This window comes from Hypanus sabinus, chromosome 3 (assembly GCF_030144855.1).
Source record: "Hypanus sabinus isolate sHypSab1 chromosome 3, sHypSab1.hap1, whole genome shotgun sequence".
NCBI lineage: Eukaryota > Metazoa > Chordata > Chondrichthyes > Myliobatiformes > Dasyatidae > Hypanus > Hypanus sabinus.
The window spans coordinates 67,038,128-67,053,902 of NC_082708.1; the positions used below are offsets into that span (position 1 = coordinate 67,038,128).

General features: G+C 41.8%; 1 protein-coding gene and 1 long non-coding RNA gene across 2 annotated transcripts in view; one reads left to right on the forward strand and one right to left on the reverse strand.

Annotated features, from left to right (window-relative positions):
- LOC132390770 (ras-related protein Rab-38-like) overlaps positions 1-3,982 on the reverse strand; it is a 63,256-nt gene extending 59,274 nt beyond the window's left edge. The window contains exon 1 of the mRNA XM_059963321.1: positions 3,761-3,982. Within this exon, the coding sequence (XP_059819304.1) occupies positions 3,761-3,962 (202 nt within the window). The 5' untranslated portion in view covers positions 3,963-3,982. The remainder of the gene's footprint in view (positions 1-3,760) is intronic.
- On the forward strand, positions 3,976-13,039 carry LOC132390771 (uncharacterized). Its single transcript, XR_009511003.1, has 3 exons — positions 3,976-4,276; positions 8,342-8,440; positions 12,760-13,039. It is a non-coding gene; the product is annotated as an uncharacterized LOC132390771 (long non-coding RNA).
- Positions 13,040-15,775: the final 2,736 nt, after the last annotated feature.

Here is a 15,775-nt window from a genome sequence, read left to right on the forward strand (position 1 = left end):
TCTCAAGCATTGAAGACTGGGTAGCAAACTGATTGAAGTATATAAAACTATCAGAGGCATAGAAAGGGTAGATAGTCAGTCTTTTAGCCAGGGTGGACCAGGGTAGAAATGTTAAGTACTTGGGATCACACCCTGAAAGTAAATGAGGGAAAGATTAAAGAGACTTACAGGGCAAGTTTTTACACTATTTCATTTTTATTAATAATGGAGATTTAATAAAGTTTGCAGATGGTTTGGGAAGCATAGCAAAGTGGAAACTGGCAGTTGGTTTATCATTGTCTGTACAGAGAAAATTTTTCTTTTATGTGCCATCCATACAGATTATTTCATCACATCACTACAATGAGATAGTAAAAGGGAAAACAATAGCAGAATGCAGAATAAAGTGCTACACTTATAGAGAAAGTGTGGTGCAGCCAAACCATAATGTTGTAAGACCATAACCAAGTAGGTTATGAGGTCAAGAGCCCATCTTATCATACTAGCAGGCTGTTCAATAGCCATATAACAGAGGTATGGAAGCTGCCCTCGAGTCTAGTTCTATGTGCTTTCAGGCTCTTGCATCTGTTGTTTGCTGCTTTACCAAAGCAGTGAGAAGTATGGACATAATCTATGGAAGGGGGGGTTGCTTTCGTGATGTGCTGGGCTATGTCCACCACTATTGGAAGTTTTTTTGCAATGTCAGGTCGAGCAGTTGCCATACTAAGCTGTGATTTATGCTGTGTAGATGTTTTCAATCTACAAAAATTGCTGCGGTTCCACGGGGACATGTGAAATTTCTTTGGCCTCTTGAGGAAGTATAGAGATGCTGGTGCACTTTCTTGGTCATGGCATCTACATGGTTGGACCAGGAAAGGCTGTTAGTGACGTTCTCTTCTAAAAACTTGATGGATGGTCATCAGGAGAGTTCAAATACAAGTCCAAGTTCAAGTTAATTATCATTCAACTGTACACATGTATATAGCTAAACAAAACTACATTCCTCAAAACACAGTATATATAACACAATCATCACATGAAGTAATATTGCCAAATAAAAAAGAATGCTGTAGATATACAAGTTGACATAAAGTACATATACTTTTTGTAAGTACATATACAGTTCAAAATACAACAGTATGCTATTACTGATGTTGTCATAAATAATGTATACTGAGGGTGTTCAGAATACTGGGCTTCAAAATGACAAAAAGGTTGATGAAAAGGAATGAAGATTAGCAGATAGAATCGAACACAAAGAAATGCGAAATTATATCTCTCCAGAGATGCATCATGTGCATAGGAAGATTCTGAAACATGTAAAGGATCAGAGAGACTGCAATGTCCAGATGTACAAATCTTTAAAACTGGTAATGGAATTAAAATTGAACATGACTAATTTGTGATTATAAATAACAACATCCAATATAAACCAAAGCAATGATGCTATAATGTATAGATCAATGGATAAGCTTCAGCTTGGAGTACTGAGATTAATATCGAGTGTCCTGACACAGTTCACTGGCTTCATTTGGATCAAGGAACTTTGGCTGATCTCTTTGAAGGTCTTGGACAAAGTGAAGATAAATATCGGTTATATAACAGGCATAGAATAGCTGGAGCAATGGACATGGTACATTAGGACTGTGGGGTGGGGTTACCAGAAGATGGGGAGTTTGCTGTGGGGGAAACTTCATGCTCCACCTGATTCCATATCAAGGTGAATTAAACTTGAATATTATGCCTTAATATTTATGTATCTCCCGTTTTACCTTTATGGAAAGAAGTCTGCCTTGCTGCTGTTCTGCTCTGATTCTTACCGGTGTCAGGAGGGACTAGCCAGGTGTTAGATTGCCATTGACAAAAGGTGGGCCACAATAACTGGTGACCATGAGTACTTCATTATATAATATTGCACATATCTTAAGTACCTTTTGTACATGCAACAGAGCCTCCAAAATCTCTTCATATTGCCAAGGATCAACCCCAAGAGGCAGACACAACTAAGTACAGGTTCAGATTTGCAATGTACAAAAGGATAATATGCACCTCCTTTCACAATACACAGTGAAGTAAATTACGGCTTGACATTCAGGGGAATTTCAGAAAAAGTTTACATTTTCCCCTGATTGCTTGCAATTTGATCTGTAAATGGTACAACTGGAGTAATTATGAAAGTCGGATTCCAGAAATGGATCATATGATGCAGCAAAGCATGGTTTGTAAATAACATTCCTGGACAGCAGGATAAATATATCCTTTCAGCTAGATAACCAAGAGATAATAAAATTCTCAAAATGAGAGTTAGTTACTTAATAGAACATGACACCAAAGAATTCCAGAGAACTCCATGCCACAAGGTTAGTGGAACTTTCTGTAAAAGAAGCAACCAGTTCCCCTCCACCACCCTCCTTCCCCGTGCGGAAGAACCCTCAACAATTTCTTCAGCTCCTCCCACTTTCTTCAGACTCGAAGGCTAGCCATGGGCATCCGCATAGGGCTCAGCTATGCTCGTCTTTTCATTGGCTACAAGTACAGTCCATATTCCAAGCCTTCCCCTATAATGCCCCCCCCCCCCCCCGACTCTTCCTCCGCTACGTTGACAACTGCTTTGGTGCTGCTTCCTGCACCCATGCTGAGCTTGCCAATTCAACCAACATTGCCTCCAACTTCCACCTGCCCTTAAACTCACTTGGTCCTTTTCTGACACCTCCCCCTCCCCTCACCTTTCTTGATCTCTCTGTCTCCATCACTGGAGAAAAACTGTCGACCAACATCGTTTATAAACCTACCGATTCGCACGGCAATCCGAACTATACGTTTCCCACCTTCTGCTGTAAAACCGCTATCCCCTTTTCTCAGTTCCTTCGCCTGCATCGCAGCTGTTCCTAGGAATAAGCTTCCTTTCCAGGAATCAGAGATGTCCTCCTTCAAAAAACGGGGCTTCCTTTCCTCCACCATTGATACTGCCCTCACTGATATCTCCTCCATTTCCCCAACATCTTCCAGAGACCTTAACAGTCATAGAGTTCCTTTTGTCCCTACTTACCACCCCACGAGGCTCCGCACCTTCCACCATTTCCAAAGGGATCCTACCACTTAACATACCACTAACCCCTCCGTTTTTCTGCAAGGATCCCTCCCTCCGTGAATTCCCTGTCCATTCGTCCCGAAACGTCAACTGTTTGTTCATTTCCATAGATGCTGCCTGACCTGCTGAGTTCCTCCAGCACTTTGTGCGTTTCCAGCATTTGCAAAGTTTTCCTGTCTTTCATAACAGCAGACCAAATATACATCCGAATGATAAATTGACATACTTCCTAAATTCGGGCCGGCAGAAACGTTACCTGCCTGTAATCGATACAGTGACGTGTTCGGATACTCGCGCTATGGTTTAGCAAAATTATTATTCCCGTTGTGTCCCGCTATTATTCCCATAAACTGTCCCGTTGTGCCACTGTGCTTCTTTGAGTCGAAGATTACAGCAAGTTAATTTCCAAGCAATTATGGCATAAAATGACTTGTAACTAAATACTTAATGACTGGAATGTAATGATTGCTAGTTTATACAGCGGCAGTGCCTAAATTTCTATCTATAAATGTAAATAAAATAATTATCCGAACTATAAAATTGCCTAATTTTACTTTATCTGAATCTGATAAAATTCAGAACAGACGTCTGTCCAGCCAACTTTGCGTAACACAATATATTGCAATTCATTATCAAACCTCAGGTTCCACTTTTCAACATGAACATTTGTAGGGTGTCGGAACACCTTACCGGCGATATCCCATAACTGCAGCCGGACCACAGTATCCGAGTCCCAGTGGATAACTTTGAGAGCGAAATCCACACCAATTGTAGCTCGATAATGTTGGGAAAAGTTTTGATGCACGTAACGTTTTATGATACTCGTCTTTCCTACCCCCAGGTCGCCGATGACTAAAATTTTATAGAGGTGCTCAGTCTGGCTTTTCTGCATTTTCGAAGCTGCAGGGTCATAACCCGTTGTACACTGTCCGCGAAGCGAAGCGAGCGACTGACGACGAGGGCTTACAGGAGACTTACAGCGAGGGCTGCACTACTAACGTCTGAATACGTACAATCTCACCACTGACCCGGGCGCCGTGGACAGACACATCACCATCAGTCAGACGTGCAATTATGCTAAGAATGTGGCAGAAACGCGGCTCCCTGGCTCTTATTGCAGTTGAGTAGTTTTCCTTCAAAGACTTTATAAAGTTTCCTTTCACTACGCAGCCTAATGCGGGACTAATTCGACAGCAGAACTAACGGGTAAGGCAATACAGTGATATTATAAGAGCGTTAGAACGGTGCAGGTTTGAAGGAATGACACTCTGCTAATACTTCTGCCTTCAGTGCTCCTCAGTCAGTTCAGTGAGACCACCATCTTCTCAAAGGCATTTGAATTTTGAACCAAATGCTACCAGCTGCAGCTTTCTAACTGAGTCACAGAGCACGAGGGCATGGAAATAGGCCCTCTGGCCCAATTTGACCATGCCCAACAAGTGGCCTACCTGAGTTAGTTCTGTTTGCCTTTGTTGTTTATCACTCTAAACCTTTCCTATCCATCTACCTGTCTGGATTTTAAGCATTGTAATTAGACAATAGATAGTAGGTGCAGGAGTAGGCCATTCGGCCCTTCTAGCCAGCACCTCCATTCACTGTGATCATGGCTGATCATTCACAATCAGTACCCCATTCCTGCCCTCTCCCCATATCCCTTGACCCCGCTATCTATAAGAGCTCTATCTAACTCTCTCTTGAAAGCATTCAGAGACTTGGCCTCCACTGCCTTCTGGGGCAGAGCATTCCACATATCCACCACTCTCTGGGTGAAAAAGTTTTTCCGCATCTCTGTTCTAAATGGCCTACCCCTATAGTTCTGGACTCACCCAACATCGGGAACATGTTTCCTGCCTCTGGTGTGTCCAATCCCTTAATAATCTTATATGTTTCAATCAGATCCCCTCTCATCCTTCTAAATTCCAGTGTATACAAGCCCAGTCACTCCAATCTTGCAACATATGACAGTCCCGTCGTTCCGGGAATTAACCTTGTGAACCTACGCTGCACTCCCTCAATAGCAAGAATGTCCTTCCTCAAATTTGGAGACCAAAACTGCACACAATACTCCAGGTGGGGTCTCACCAGGGCCCTGTACAGCTGCAGAAGGACCTCTTTACTCCTATACTCAATTCCTCTTGTTATAAAAGCCAGCATGCCATTAGCTTTCTTCACTGCCTGCTGTACCTGTATGCTTGCTTTCATTGACTGATGTACAAGAACACCTAGATCTCGTTGTACTTCCCTTTTTCCTAACTTGACTCCATTTAGAAAGTAATCTGCCTTCCTGTTCTTGCCACCAAAGTGGATAACCTCACATTTATCCACATTAAACGGCATCTGCCATACATTTGCCGACTCACCAAACCTGTCCAAGTCACCCTGCATTCTCACAACATCCTCCTGACATTTCACACTGCCACCCAGCTTTGTGTCATCGGCAAAATTGCTAATGTTACTTTTAATCCCTTCATCTAAATCATTAATGTATATTGTAAACAGCTGTGGTCCCTGCACCGAACCTTGTGGTACCCCTCTGGTCACAGCCTACCATTCCAAAAGGGACCTGTTAATTGCTACTCTTTGTTTCCTGTCAGCCAGCCAATTTTCAATCCATGTCAGCACTCTGCACCCAATACCATGTGCCCTAATTTTGCCCACTAATCTCCTATGTGGGACTTCATCAAAAGCTTTCTGGAAGTCCAGGTACACTACATCCACTGGCTCTTCCTTGTCCATTTTCATAGTTACATCCTCAAAAAATTCCAGAAGATTAGTCAAGCATGATTTCCCCTTCATAAATCCGTGCTGACTCGGACTGATCCTTGTACTGCTATCCAAATGTGTCGTAATTTCCTCTTTTATAATTGACTCCAGCATCTTTCCCACCACTGATGTCAGGCTAACCGGCCTATAATTCCCTGTTTTCTCTCTCCCTCCTTTTTTTGAAAAGTGGGACAACATTAGCCACCCTCCAATCAGCAGGAACTGTTCCTGAATCTATAGAACATTGGAAAATGATTACCAGTGCGTCCACGATTTCTAGAGCCATCTGTACCCACCTGTACCATTTTAATGGCAACTAATTCACATACCCACAACCCTCTGCACAAAAAAATGGACCCTCAGTTCCCCTTCAAGTTTTCTCACTCTCACCTTAAATCTATGCTCACTAGTTTTAGACTCCCTTACCCTGGCAAAGAGACTGCGTCCATTCACTTTATCTAAGCCCTCACAATTATGTATACCTCTACAAGGCTACCTCTCAGTCTTTAGCATTTCTGGGGATAAAATGCTTCAGCCTATCCAGACGCTGTTTGTAAGTCCAACGCTCTGGTCCTGTTAAAATCCTTGTGAATCTTTTCTGCACCCTTTCTAGATTAATGACACCTTTTCTTTAGCTAGGCAACCAGAAGTGCACTCAATACTTTGTGTGGACTCACCAACACCCCGTACAGTTGTAACAATAGAGTCAAAAACTTGTACTCATTACCCTGACTGATTTTGGCAAGCATGCAAACACTTTCTCCACCACCCTCACCAACTGCGCTGCCACTTCCTTGTTATCCTAGGTCTCTCAGTCTTAGCTCTGTGCCACTATGTATAGTCCTCAGGAATGAATTGTATTTCTATTTGTGCCTGAAGGACACTGTCAACAATATGATCAATTCCTTAAGGCAATCCTTTAAGTACTAGAAGTCACATTCAACCTGCTGGGTGTCACGATGTGCGCTGGCAATGCTGGAACCCAAGTGTGGAGGAATAGACTCCAATGTAGAGACAGTGATGAAAGAACTCATAAGAATTCCAATTGAGCATTGGTGGCTCGGCCGAGTGACATCACGAGACGTAACATTCTCAAAACTAGCACCTGTGATTAGAGCTAATTGGGTGTCCACTTAAATAATACATGTAATGTGGAATCCCCAAGCCTATCAAACAGAAAGCACCAGAGACTGCATTACAAAGAGCAAGTTGCTCGGGAAAAATAAGCAAATCTAAATTATTAATAACTTATTAAACAACGATTAACCATTTCTAGTGCTCTCCACACAGGCCCGAAGATCTCATTATAGTACCCCTCTCACTGTTGCCAGCACCTGATGGCCCAGGGAGACCTGAAAACTTGAGAGACACCTAGGGACCTTGAGAGAGTGGAAGCATTGAATAAACCTAAGAAACCTGGATGACCTTGAGAACCTAGAGAACCTTGACAACCTTGAGAATCTTGAAAACTCTGATGACCTTGAGAACCTCAATGAGACCTAGAAGAAGGCTTGTACATAGACAGAGAAGCTTGGAATGTGGATTTGAAAAATGCGGAATGTAAACTTAAGGAACTTAGAACATGGACTTGAGAATAGATGACGTTCTCACCTAAACCTGAACGATATCAAAATGCCACTGAATCCATTATATGGAGGGGTCCTTCTGTCACGATATGCACTGGCAATGTTGGAACCCAAGTGCAGAGATGGCAACCAGAGTTTATTCATAAGAATTCCAGCAGAACATTGGTGGCTTGGCCGAGAGACAACATGAAATGTAACATTCTCAAAATTAAGACTCTGTGATTAGCACCAATTGGGTGTCTGCTCAAATAATACAAGTAACTGGGAATCCCTGAGTCTATCAAAATAAACTTAAGTTTAACAGAAAGCACCAAGAGACCGTGATCCAAAGAGCAGGTTGTTTCAGAAAAGCTCAAGGAAATCTGAAAGATCAAGACCCTCATTAAACAACAATTTAACCAGTACAGGTGCTCTAAATCCTTGGCGCCCAGTGCTCTCTGGCGCTCCACACAGGCCCAAAGAGCTCATTACAGGTTGGTGCAATGTCTTCGGAATTCTAACCCTTAATAATAAAGGATTTTCAATCTGCAGCAAAAAAGATAGCACAATCCATAGATATCACTTATCTACCACCTCTATGATTTAGGCCACCTAGGTTGCTCCTACCTTCACTCATCCCAAAAAAATTCTTACAAGATATAAAAGTTTCAACTTTTACATCTTTCTATGATTAATTCAACTTTAATTCACCGTGTAATGTCAGTATGATTTTAACAGGCTTTGGCCTGTTTATTTTCTGCTTTTTTGTAAACATCACTCTTTATCTTGCAGTGCCCGTGATGCATGCAGAAGGTTAAGTATTGGTTTATATTGCTGGGGGTTGTCAAATGATGTTACCATTTGAAATAAGTTTGATCAAATAGCATTAGGTAACCAATTACACATTTGATTGCCACATTTGATTGGGTCTGATCCCCCACAGGTTAGACAGTAACAGCAACCAATGCTAATTAAATGAATCATATTCATAAACCAAGGCAAAGAAGAAAATTTCAGCATAAAGAGCAAACCGGCGTATCAGGTAAGAACCGGAAGTGAAACATCTCTAAAGTAACAAGCTGAAATAATGTAATACTGTGCAGATGAAGGTGAAGGGGAAAAGAACATGGCAGGGACATAGAAAAGTGATCAGAGTTTAGTGTATAAAGCCAACAAAATAATTCGTTTAAGTTCTGAACAGAAATTAGCATTGGTTCATTCATAAGCACCTTTGGACCTTTATAAGTATGCAAGTACTATAAAAAGTGTGGCATGATACATTTACAGTATCAGCAACCCAGGTTCAATTCCTGCTGCTGCCTGTACGTTCTCCCTGTGACTGTGTCAGTTTCCTCTGGGTGCTGCAGTTTCCCCCCCACAGTCCAAAGATGCACCAGTTGCTAGGTTAATTGGTCATTGTAAATTGCCTCATGACTAGTCTAGTTGCTGGGCAACTCGGCTCAAAGGGCAGGAAGGGACTATTCCGCGCTGTATCTCAACAGAGATAAATAAAGATGTAAGTAAAATGAAATCAAAGAATGTGTCCAGAAGCAAGTCTGTTATTTAGTGACAAAGAACTGGTCACTTTCTTTTTGATGAGATATTTTGCAAAAGTCATAATGTAAAATTGATTTAAATTGCTTTAGACATTAAGTGAGAAATAAATGATACATTTTAATCATTGGAGAGTAGAATTGCAAAGTATTCTAGCTTGCTGTTTGAATATACTTCCGATACAGAAAAACTTGCAATAACACAGTTCCTGGAGACTGATTTGTCCACCGTTAAAGGATTGTGCAATATTCTAACAGTCCTAAGAGGTAGCTGTCCACATTATTCTTTAAGAACTCAGTGATACGTCCATCCACCTACCTTTAGGACTTACCTTTTCAGGTCTTTTTACTCTAGTGTCAGGTCTTACAAGATGAGAGCCAGATTTATTATCACTGTCATGTGACATGAAATTGGTTCTTTGTGGCAATAGTGCAGTGCAAGGACATATGAATGACAGTGACATATGACATATAAATTTCAAAAATCACTAGAAGTGCAAAAAATAAGGAAGAATGAATGGTGCTAGGAGCAAGCTCTATTAAATACTATGCATGACATTGAATCTCACATTCTGTAGATTAAAAGGAAACCTACACAATTCTGTCTATAAGATCTTTGCTTCTTTCGGGCATATTTAATCCTTAGTTTTAACCCATCTAGAACAGAGGGTTAAGGGAGGGAGGAGAGATGGGGGGGGGGGGCCCTAAATATTTTATTTGCAGGACATTAGATCCTGCAGAGTGCCAAAAGATCAGAAGATATAGGATTCTTTTGGATAAAATTAAGGAACTACAAAAGGTAAAAAGACCCAGATGGGAGTTGTATACAGGCCTCCGACTAATAGCCTGGATGTGGAATACAAATTACAACACAAGATAGAAAGGGCAGGTAAGAGGGGCAGTGTTACAGTGGTCATGGGGAACTGCAGATATGTAGGTAGACAGGGAAAGTCAGATTGATGCTGGATTCAAAGAGAAGGAGTTTGTAGAGTGCCTGCCAGATGGCTTTCAAGAGTATGTACACATTGCTGGAAGAACTCAGCAGGCCAGGCAGCATCCGTGAGAAAAGAGTAGTCAACGTTTTGGGCCGAGACCCTTCATCAGGAAGGTTTTTCCTGATTCCTGTTGAAGGGTCTCGGCCCAAAACATTGGCTACTCTTTTCTCGTGGGTGCTGCCTGGCCTGCTGAGTTCTTCCAGCGTTGTGTACGTATTCTTTGATCCACAGCATCTGTAGTTGTATTTTTGGGCTTTGAAGAGTAGCTTGTAGCTGAAACTACTAGGGAAAAAAATCTGCTCTGGATGTGATTTTGTGCAATGAAATAGATTCTTACTAGGTAAGTGGATGAAAGAAAAATGGAGGATCATGGGCTTTGTAGGAGGCAGGGTCTGGATTGATCATGCAGTAGTTTTATATACTTAAGCACAACATTGTGGGCTGAAGGGCCCATACTGTGCACTACTGCTACTAGTTCTGTGTTTTATTATTAAGGGTGAGTTTTCTGTGTTCTTGGAAGCACATGATACAATTGGCTGAAGTCAACATAGCTTTCATGGGATATCTTACCGAATAAATCTGCTGGAATTCTTTGAGGACGGAACAAGCAGAATATAAAAAGAAGTGGATGTTGATTGGGGTTTTCAGAAGGCTTTTGACAAGGTGCTGCTAACAAGATAGGAGACAATAATAATACTGGAAAAATACTAGCAGGAAATAAGATAACTCGCATACTCAAAACAAAAAATAATGGAAGCTTTAATGTTAGTTAAAGAGTTATTGAGTATAACTTTAATGTGACATGTGGAAACTCTTGGGATCCAATGTAATAATGTTGAACTTTCAATAGAAGGTAAATTTCAGCATTGTGTTAAGCTAGTATTATACCTGATCCCTCATCATCATCATCATGTTCCATACTCTGCCAGCACCTTGGCAACCACTTCTTTCCACTGAGATCTGTTGGCAGTCAAATCTCTTGCATTTCTGGCCGTGAGGCTGGTCCATTTATTGATGTTGTTGATCCAGGTTGTCCTCTGTCTGCCTCAGGAGTGGCTTCCTTCTAATCTGCCTTCAAGCACTGTGCGTTCCAGTGTGTCATCAGTTCTTGAGATGCGTTCAAATTAACAAAGTTTCCTTTGGATAATGGTTTCCAGAAGTATTGGTTTCGTGCCAATCTCTTCTAGGATGAAATTGTTGGATCTCCTTTCAATGTATGATACCCTGAGGATCTGTCTGTATGTCCACATCTCAAACGCTGTCAACTTCTTTTCGTCAGCTGCTTTTAGGGTCCATGTTTCACAGCCATAATAGGGCTACTGGCCAGACGAGACTCCTGAGGAGGCAAATCTTGGTGTCAGTGCTCACAGATCTATCTTTCCAGATGTTCCAGAGTTTGATAGTGCTTGTGCGTGTCTTTGCTAGCCTTCGCCTTATTTCCTTGCTGGATTCATTTGTGCTATTTAGTTCTGCACCAAGGTATATAAAGGAGGACACTTGTTCGATCTTGTTGTTTCTGATGTGGATGTCAGCTTGAATTGCAGTTTTGCTTATCACCATTACTTTGTTTTTTTTTGCCACTTATCAGCAATCCAAATTCAGCAGAGACTTTTGCAACATTGTTGAGCAGAGCCTGTGGGTCTTCTTCTCTTGTGGCGAGCAGGGTTGTGTCATCTGTGTATCTCAAGTTACTGGTGGTTCTTCCTCCTATTCTAATTCCTGTGTCGTCTGGAATTGCCAGTCTCATGATCATCTCAGTGTAGATGTTAAAAAGGTGTGGAGAAAGGATGCAGCCTTGGCAGACTCCATTCCCATTGCAGAATGATTCAGCCTCACCAGATGTGGTCCAAAGGCTGGAGGATTGTGTAGCATACAGTGTTTCTAGAAGAGCCACTAGGTGTGGTGTCACGCCCAGTTGAATCATTGCTGTCCATAGTTTGGTGTATTGAACACAGTCAAATGCCTTTGGGTAGTCTATGAAACGGATGTACGGTGTGGTGGGGGGGGGGGGGTACTGACCTCTCTCATTTGCTCCATTATTAGGGGCATGTTGAAGAGCTGGTCTCCGGTGCCTTGGCCACTCCTGAAGCCAGCCTGTTCGAGTGCAATCTCTCTATCTAGGGATTCCTGATCCCTACCTTCTCCTGAAAGACAGGTTTGATTAAACTTATGCCTGTCATTCACTTGCCCCACTTCTTCCCCATTCCACTTGGTATCAATCCTGAAATTTGAAGTCCCAACGTCTGCAAATCAGCGAGTTCACTGGAGTCTGGAGGCCAGAGACACCCTGTCGTGGGATCAGAGGTCTGTGTGTGTTGCGGGCAGGTGGTTGGGAAGTGTTTCATTGCTTGCTGTGCTCTGTGTCGTGCTGCCAAGCATTGTCAATATGCTATGTTAGCGCCGGAATGTGTGACAACACTTGCCGGCTGCACCCAGCACATCCTTAGGCTTTGTTTTCTTAACACTAATGAAGTTTTTCTCTATCTGTTTCAATACACGAGGGGTGATTGATAAGTTCGTGGCCAAAGGTAGAAGAAGTCAATTTTAGAAAACTGAGCGCATTTATTTTTCGACATAGTCCCCTCCTACATTTACACACTTAGTCCAGTCGTCATGGAGCTTACGGATCCCTTCTTTGTAGAAGTCGGCATCTTGGACCACCAGAAAGTGTCCACAGCAGGGGTGATTGATAAGTTCTTGGCCCAAGGTAGGAGATGAGTTATACAGCTTTCGTTACATGTACGTGCAGTTCAACTCTGAGTGACTATGCAGAAAGTTTGAAGTTAATAACTTTTGTGTTATTTCTGTTTCAGATCACTGAAAATTGCAAGTAAGCACTGTCTGAGAAAATGGTCAACATTGGCGTTCGTGAAGTCATCCGCTACCTCGGTCTCAAGTGCTTATCACCCAAGGAGGTCCACGAGGACATGGCAGCAACACTAGGGGAGGCTGAAAAATAAATGTGCTACCTTAGGCCACAAGCTTATCAATCACCCCTCGTGTATGTGATAAATAAATCTGAATCTGAATCTTAAGTAATAACTCTATGTACTGAGTGAAATGAAACTCGATAATTATAAAAACTCTGGCTAGTTCCATGTTAATTGACAATTTTTAGCAATTGATAATTATTTTTCTATTAAAAAGGCAATCTTCTGAAAATTGCTGTTAGTGTTACAATTTACAATTTATTAATACAGCTTTAGTTAATTTGTAATAATGTAATTAAATAGCAAAATAAAAGCCAAAAGAGATCAAAATCATTTACTTATTACCATTTCTACCTTGTTTTAGTTTTATACTAGCATTCCCTTAAAAGGATTTGATGATCATGACAATGCATATCTCTCTCAATCACATTTAGGATAAATAATGGTACTAACAATGAAACTAGAGCTTTGTCAGAGGACCATTACATTGAAGTTATTTGATTTGCCTTTATTAAGAATGGTTACAAAGCACCCCATTTGGTTACAAAATTTTTTTCAAGAAATTATTATTTTCAATTCCTTTTGCTAATGCATTTAAAAATCCTTTTAGACCCTTGTTATTATAATTGCAAAATGTTTCCAACATTTCTGAATAGTCACTGATTAAAGTTGATTATATTAATTTGCATAACATATTTTTAATTCTACTGAAACTACTGTCTCTGATATTAGTCAAAGGATTCCACTGAAGGTCTAATTGAATTGATTCCTATATAGTGCCTATTAAAAATATTCACCCCCCCAGAAGTTTTCATGTTATATTGTTTTACAACATTGAATCCCAATGGATTTAATGTTTTTACACTGATCAACAGAAAAATACTCTTTTCTGTCAAAGCGAAAACAGATCTCTACAAAGTGATCTAAATTAATTACAAATATAAAATACAAAATAATTGATTACATAGGTATTCACACTAACCCACCCTTTAAGATGATACACCAAATAATCACTGATGCAGGCAATAGGTTTTAGGTATACTGAGACAACACACACAAAATGCTGGTGGAACACAGCAGGCCAGGCAGCATCTATAAGGAGAAGCACTGTCGACGTTTTGGGACGAGATCCTTCGTCTGTCCTGATCTGCAGATTTCCTCGTGTTAGGTATATTGAGATCTGTTTTTGGAGACCTGCGCGCAGTACTAAAAATACACCTGTGTCTGGAAGGTCCAACTGCTGGTGAGTCAGTATCCTGGCAAAAACTACACCACGAAGACAAAGGAACACTCCAAGCAACTCCGCGAAAAGTTAGTGAAAAACACAAGTCAGGAGATGGATACAAGGAAATTTCCAAGTCACTGAATATCCCTTGGAGTACAGTCAAGTCAGTCGTCAGGAAATGGAAAGAATATAGCACAGTCTAGAGCAGGCCGTCCTCAAAAACTGAGTGACCGTGTAAGAAGAGGATTAGTGAGGGAGGCTACCAAGAGAACTGTGCCAATGCTGGAGGAGTTATAAGCTTCTGTAGCTGAGATAGGAGAGCCTGTTGTCCAGGTGCTTTATCAGTCACAGCTTTATGGGAGAGAGGCAAAGAGAAAGCCACTGTTGGGAGATAAAAAACTCACATCTTGTATAGTGTTTGCCTGAAGGCATGTTGGAAACTCTGAATTCACTTGGAAGAAGGTCTAAGGTCTGATGAAACAAAATTAAGCTTTTTAGCCATCAGACTGAATGTGCATAAGCCAAACATCGCACATCATCAAAAACAAACCATCCCTACCATGAAGCATGCTGTGGGGTTACTTCATTGCAACTGGCAGTGGAAGGCTTATGAAGGTAGAGGGTGAAATGAATTGCTGGAGGAAAACCTGATGCAGTTTGCAAGAGAACTGCGACAGAGGAAAAGATCTGTTTTCCAGCAAGACTCCGTCCTCAAGCATAAAGCCAAAGCTACACAGGAATGGCTTAAGAACAACAAAGTTGATGTCCTGGAGTGGCCAAGTCAGAGTCCAAACATCAATCCAATTGAGAACATGGTGGCTAGCCTTGTAAAGGGCTGCTCACTCACAATCCCTATGCAATCTGTCAGAGCCTGAGTAGTTTTGTAAAGAAGAACGGGGGAAAATTGTAGTGTTCAGATATGCAAATCTGATAGAGACCTATCCGATCACAAACAAGAGAAAGTCTGCAGATGCTGGAAATCCAAGCACACACACAAAATGCCTGAGGCCTACTCAGCAGGCCAGGCAGCAAATATGGAAAAGAGTACAGTCAACGTTTTGGGCCAAGACTTCAACAGGATAGGAAAAAATGAGGAGTCAGAGTAAAAAAGTGGAGGGAGGGGAGGAAGAACAACAACGTGTTAGGTGAACCCGGCAGTCGGGGGGTGATGAAGTGAAGAGCTGGGAAATCGATTAGTGAATGAGATACAGGGCTGGAGAAGGGGGAATCTGAGAGGAGAGGACAGAAGGCCATGGAAGAAAGAAAAGGGGGAGCAGCACCAGAGGGAGGTGATGGACAGGTAAGGAGATAAGGTGAGAAAGGGAAATGGGAATGGGGAATGGTGAAGAGTAGAGGCAATTACCAGTTGTACAAGGAATCAATGTTCATGCCATCAGGCTGGAGGCTACCCTGAATTTAAGATGTTGCTCCTCCAACCTGAGTGTGGCCTCATCGTGGCAGTAGAAAGGCAATGGATTGACATGCTGGAAGTGGAAATAAAATGGGTGGCCTCTGGGAGATCCTGCTTTTTCTGGTGGGTGGAGCTTAGGTGCTTGGCGAAGCAGTCTCCCAATCAGCGTCGGGTCTCACCGATATACTGGAGGCCACCCCGGGAGCACTGAACACAGTAAACGACCCCAACAGACTGGCAGGTAAAGTGTCCCCTCACCTGGA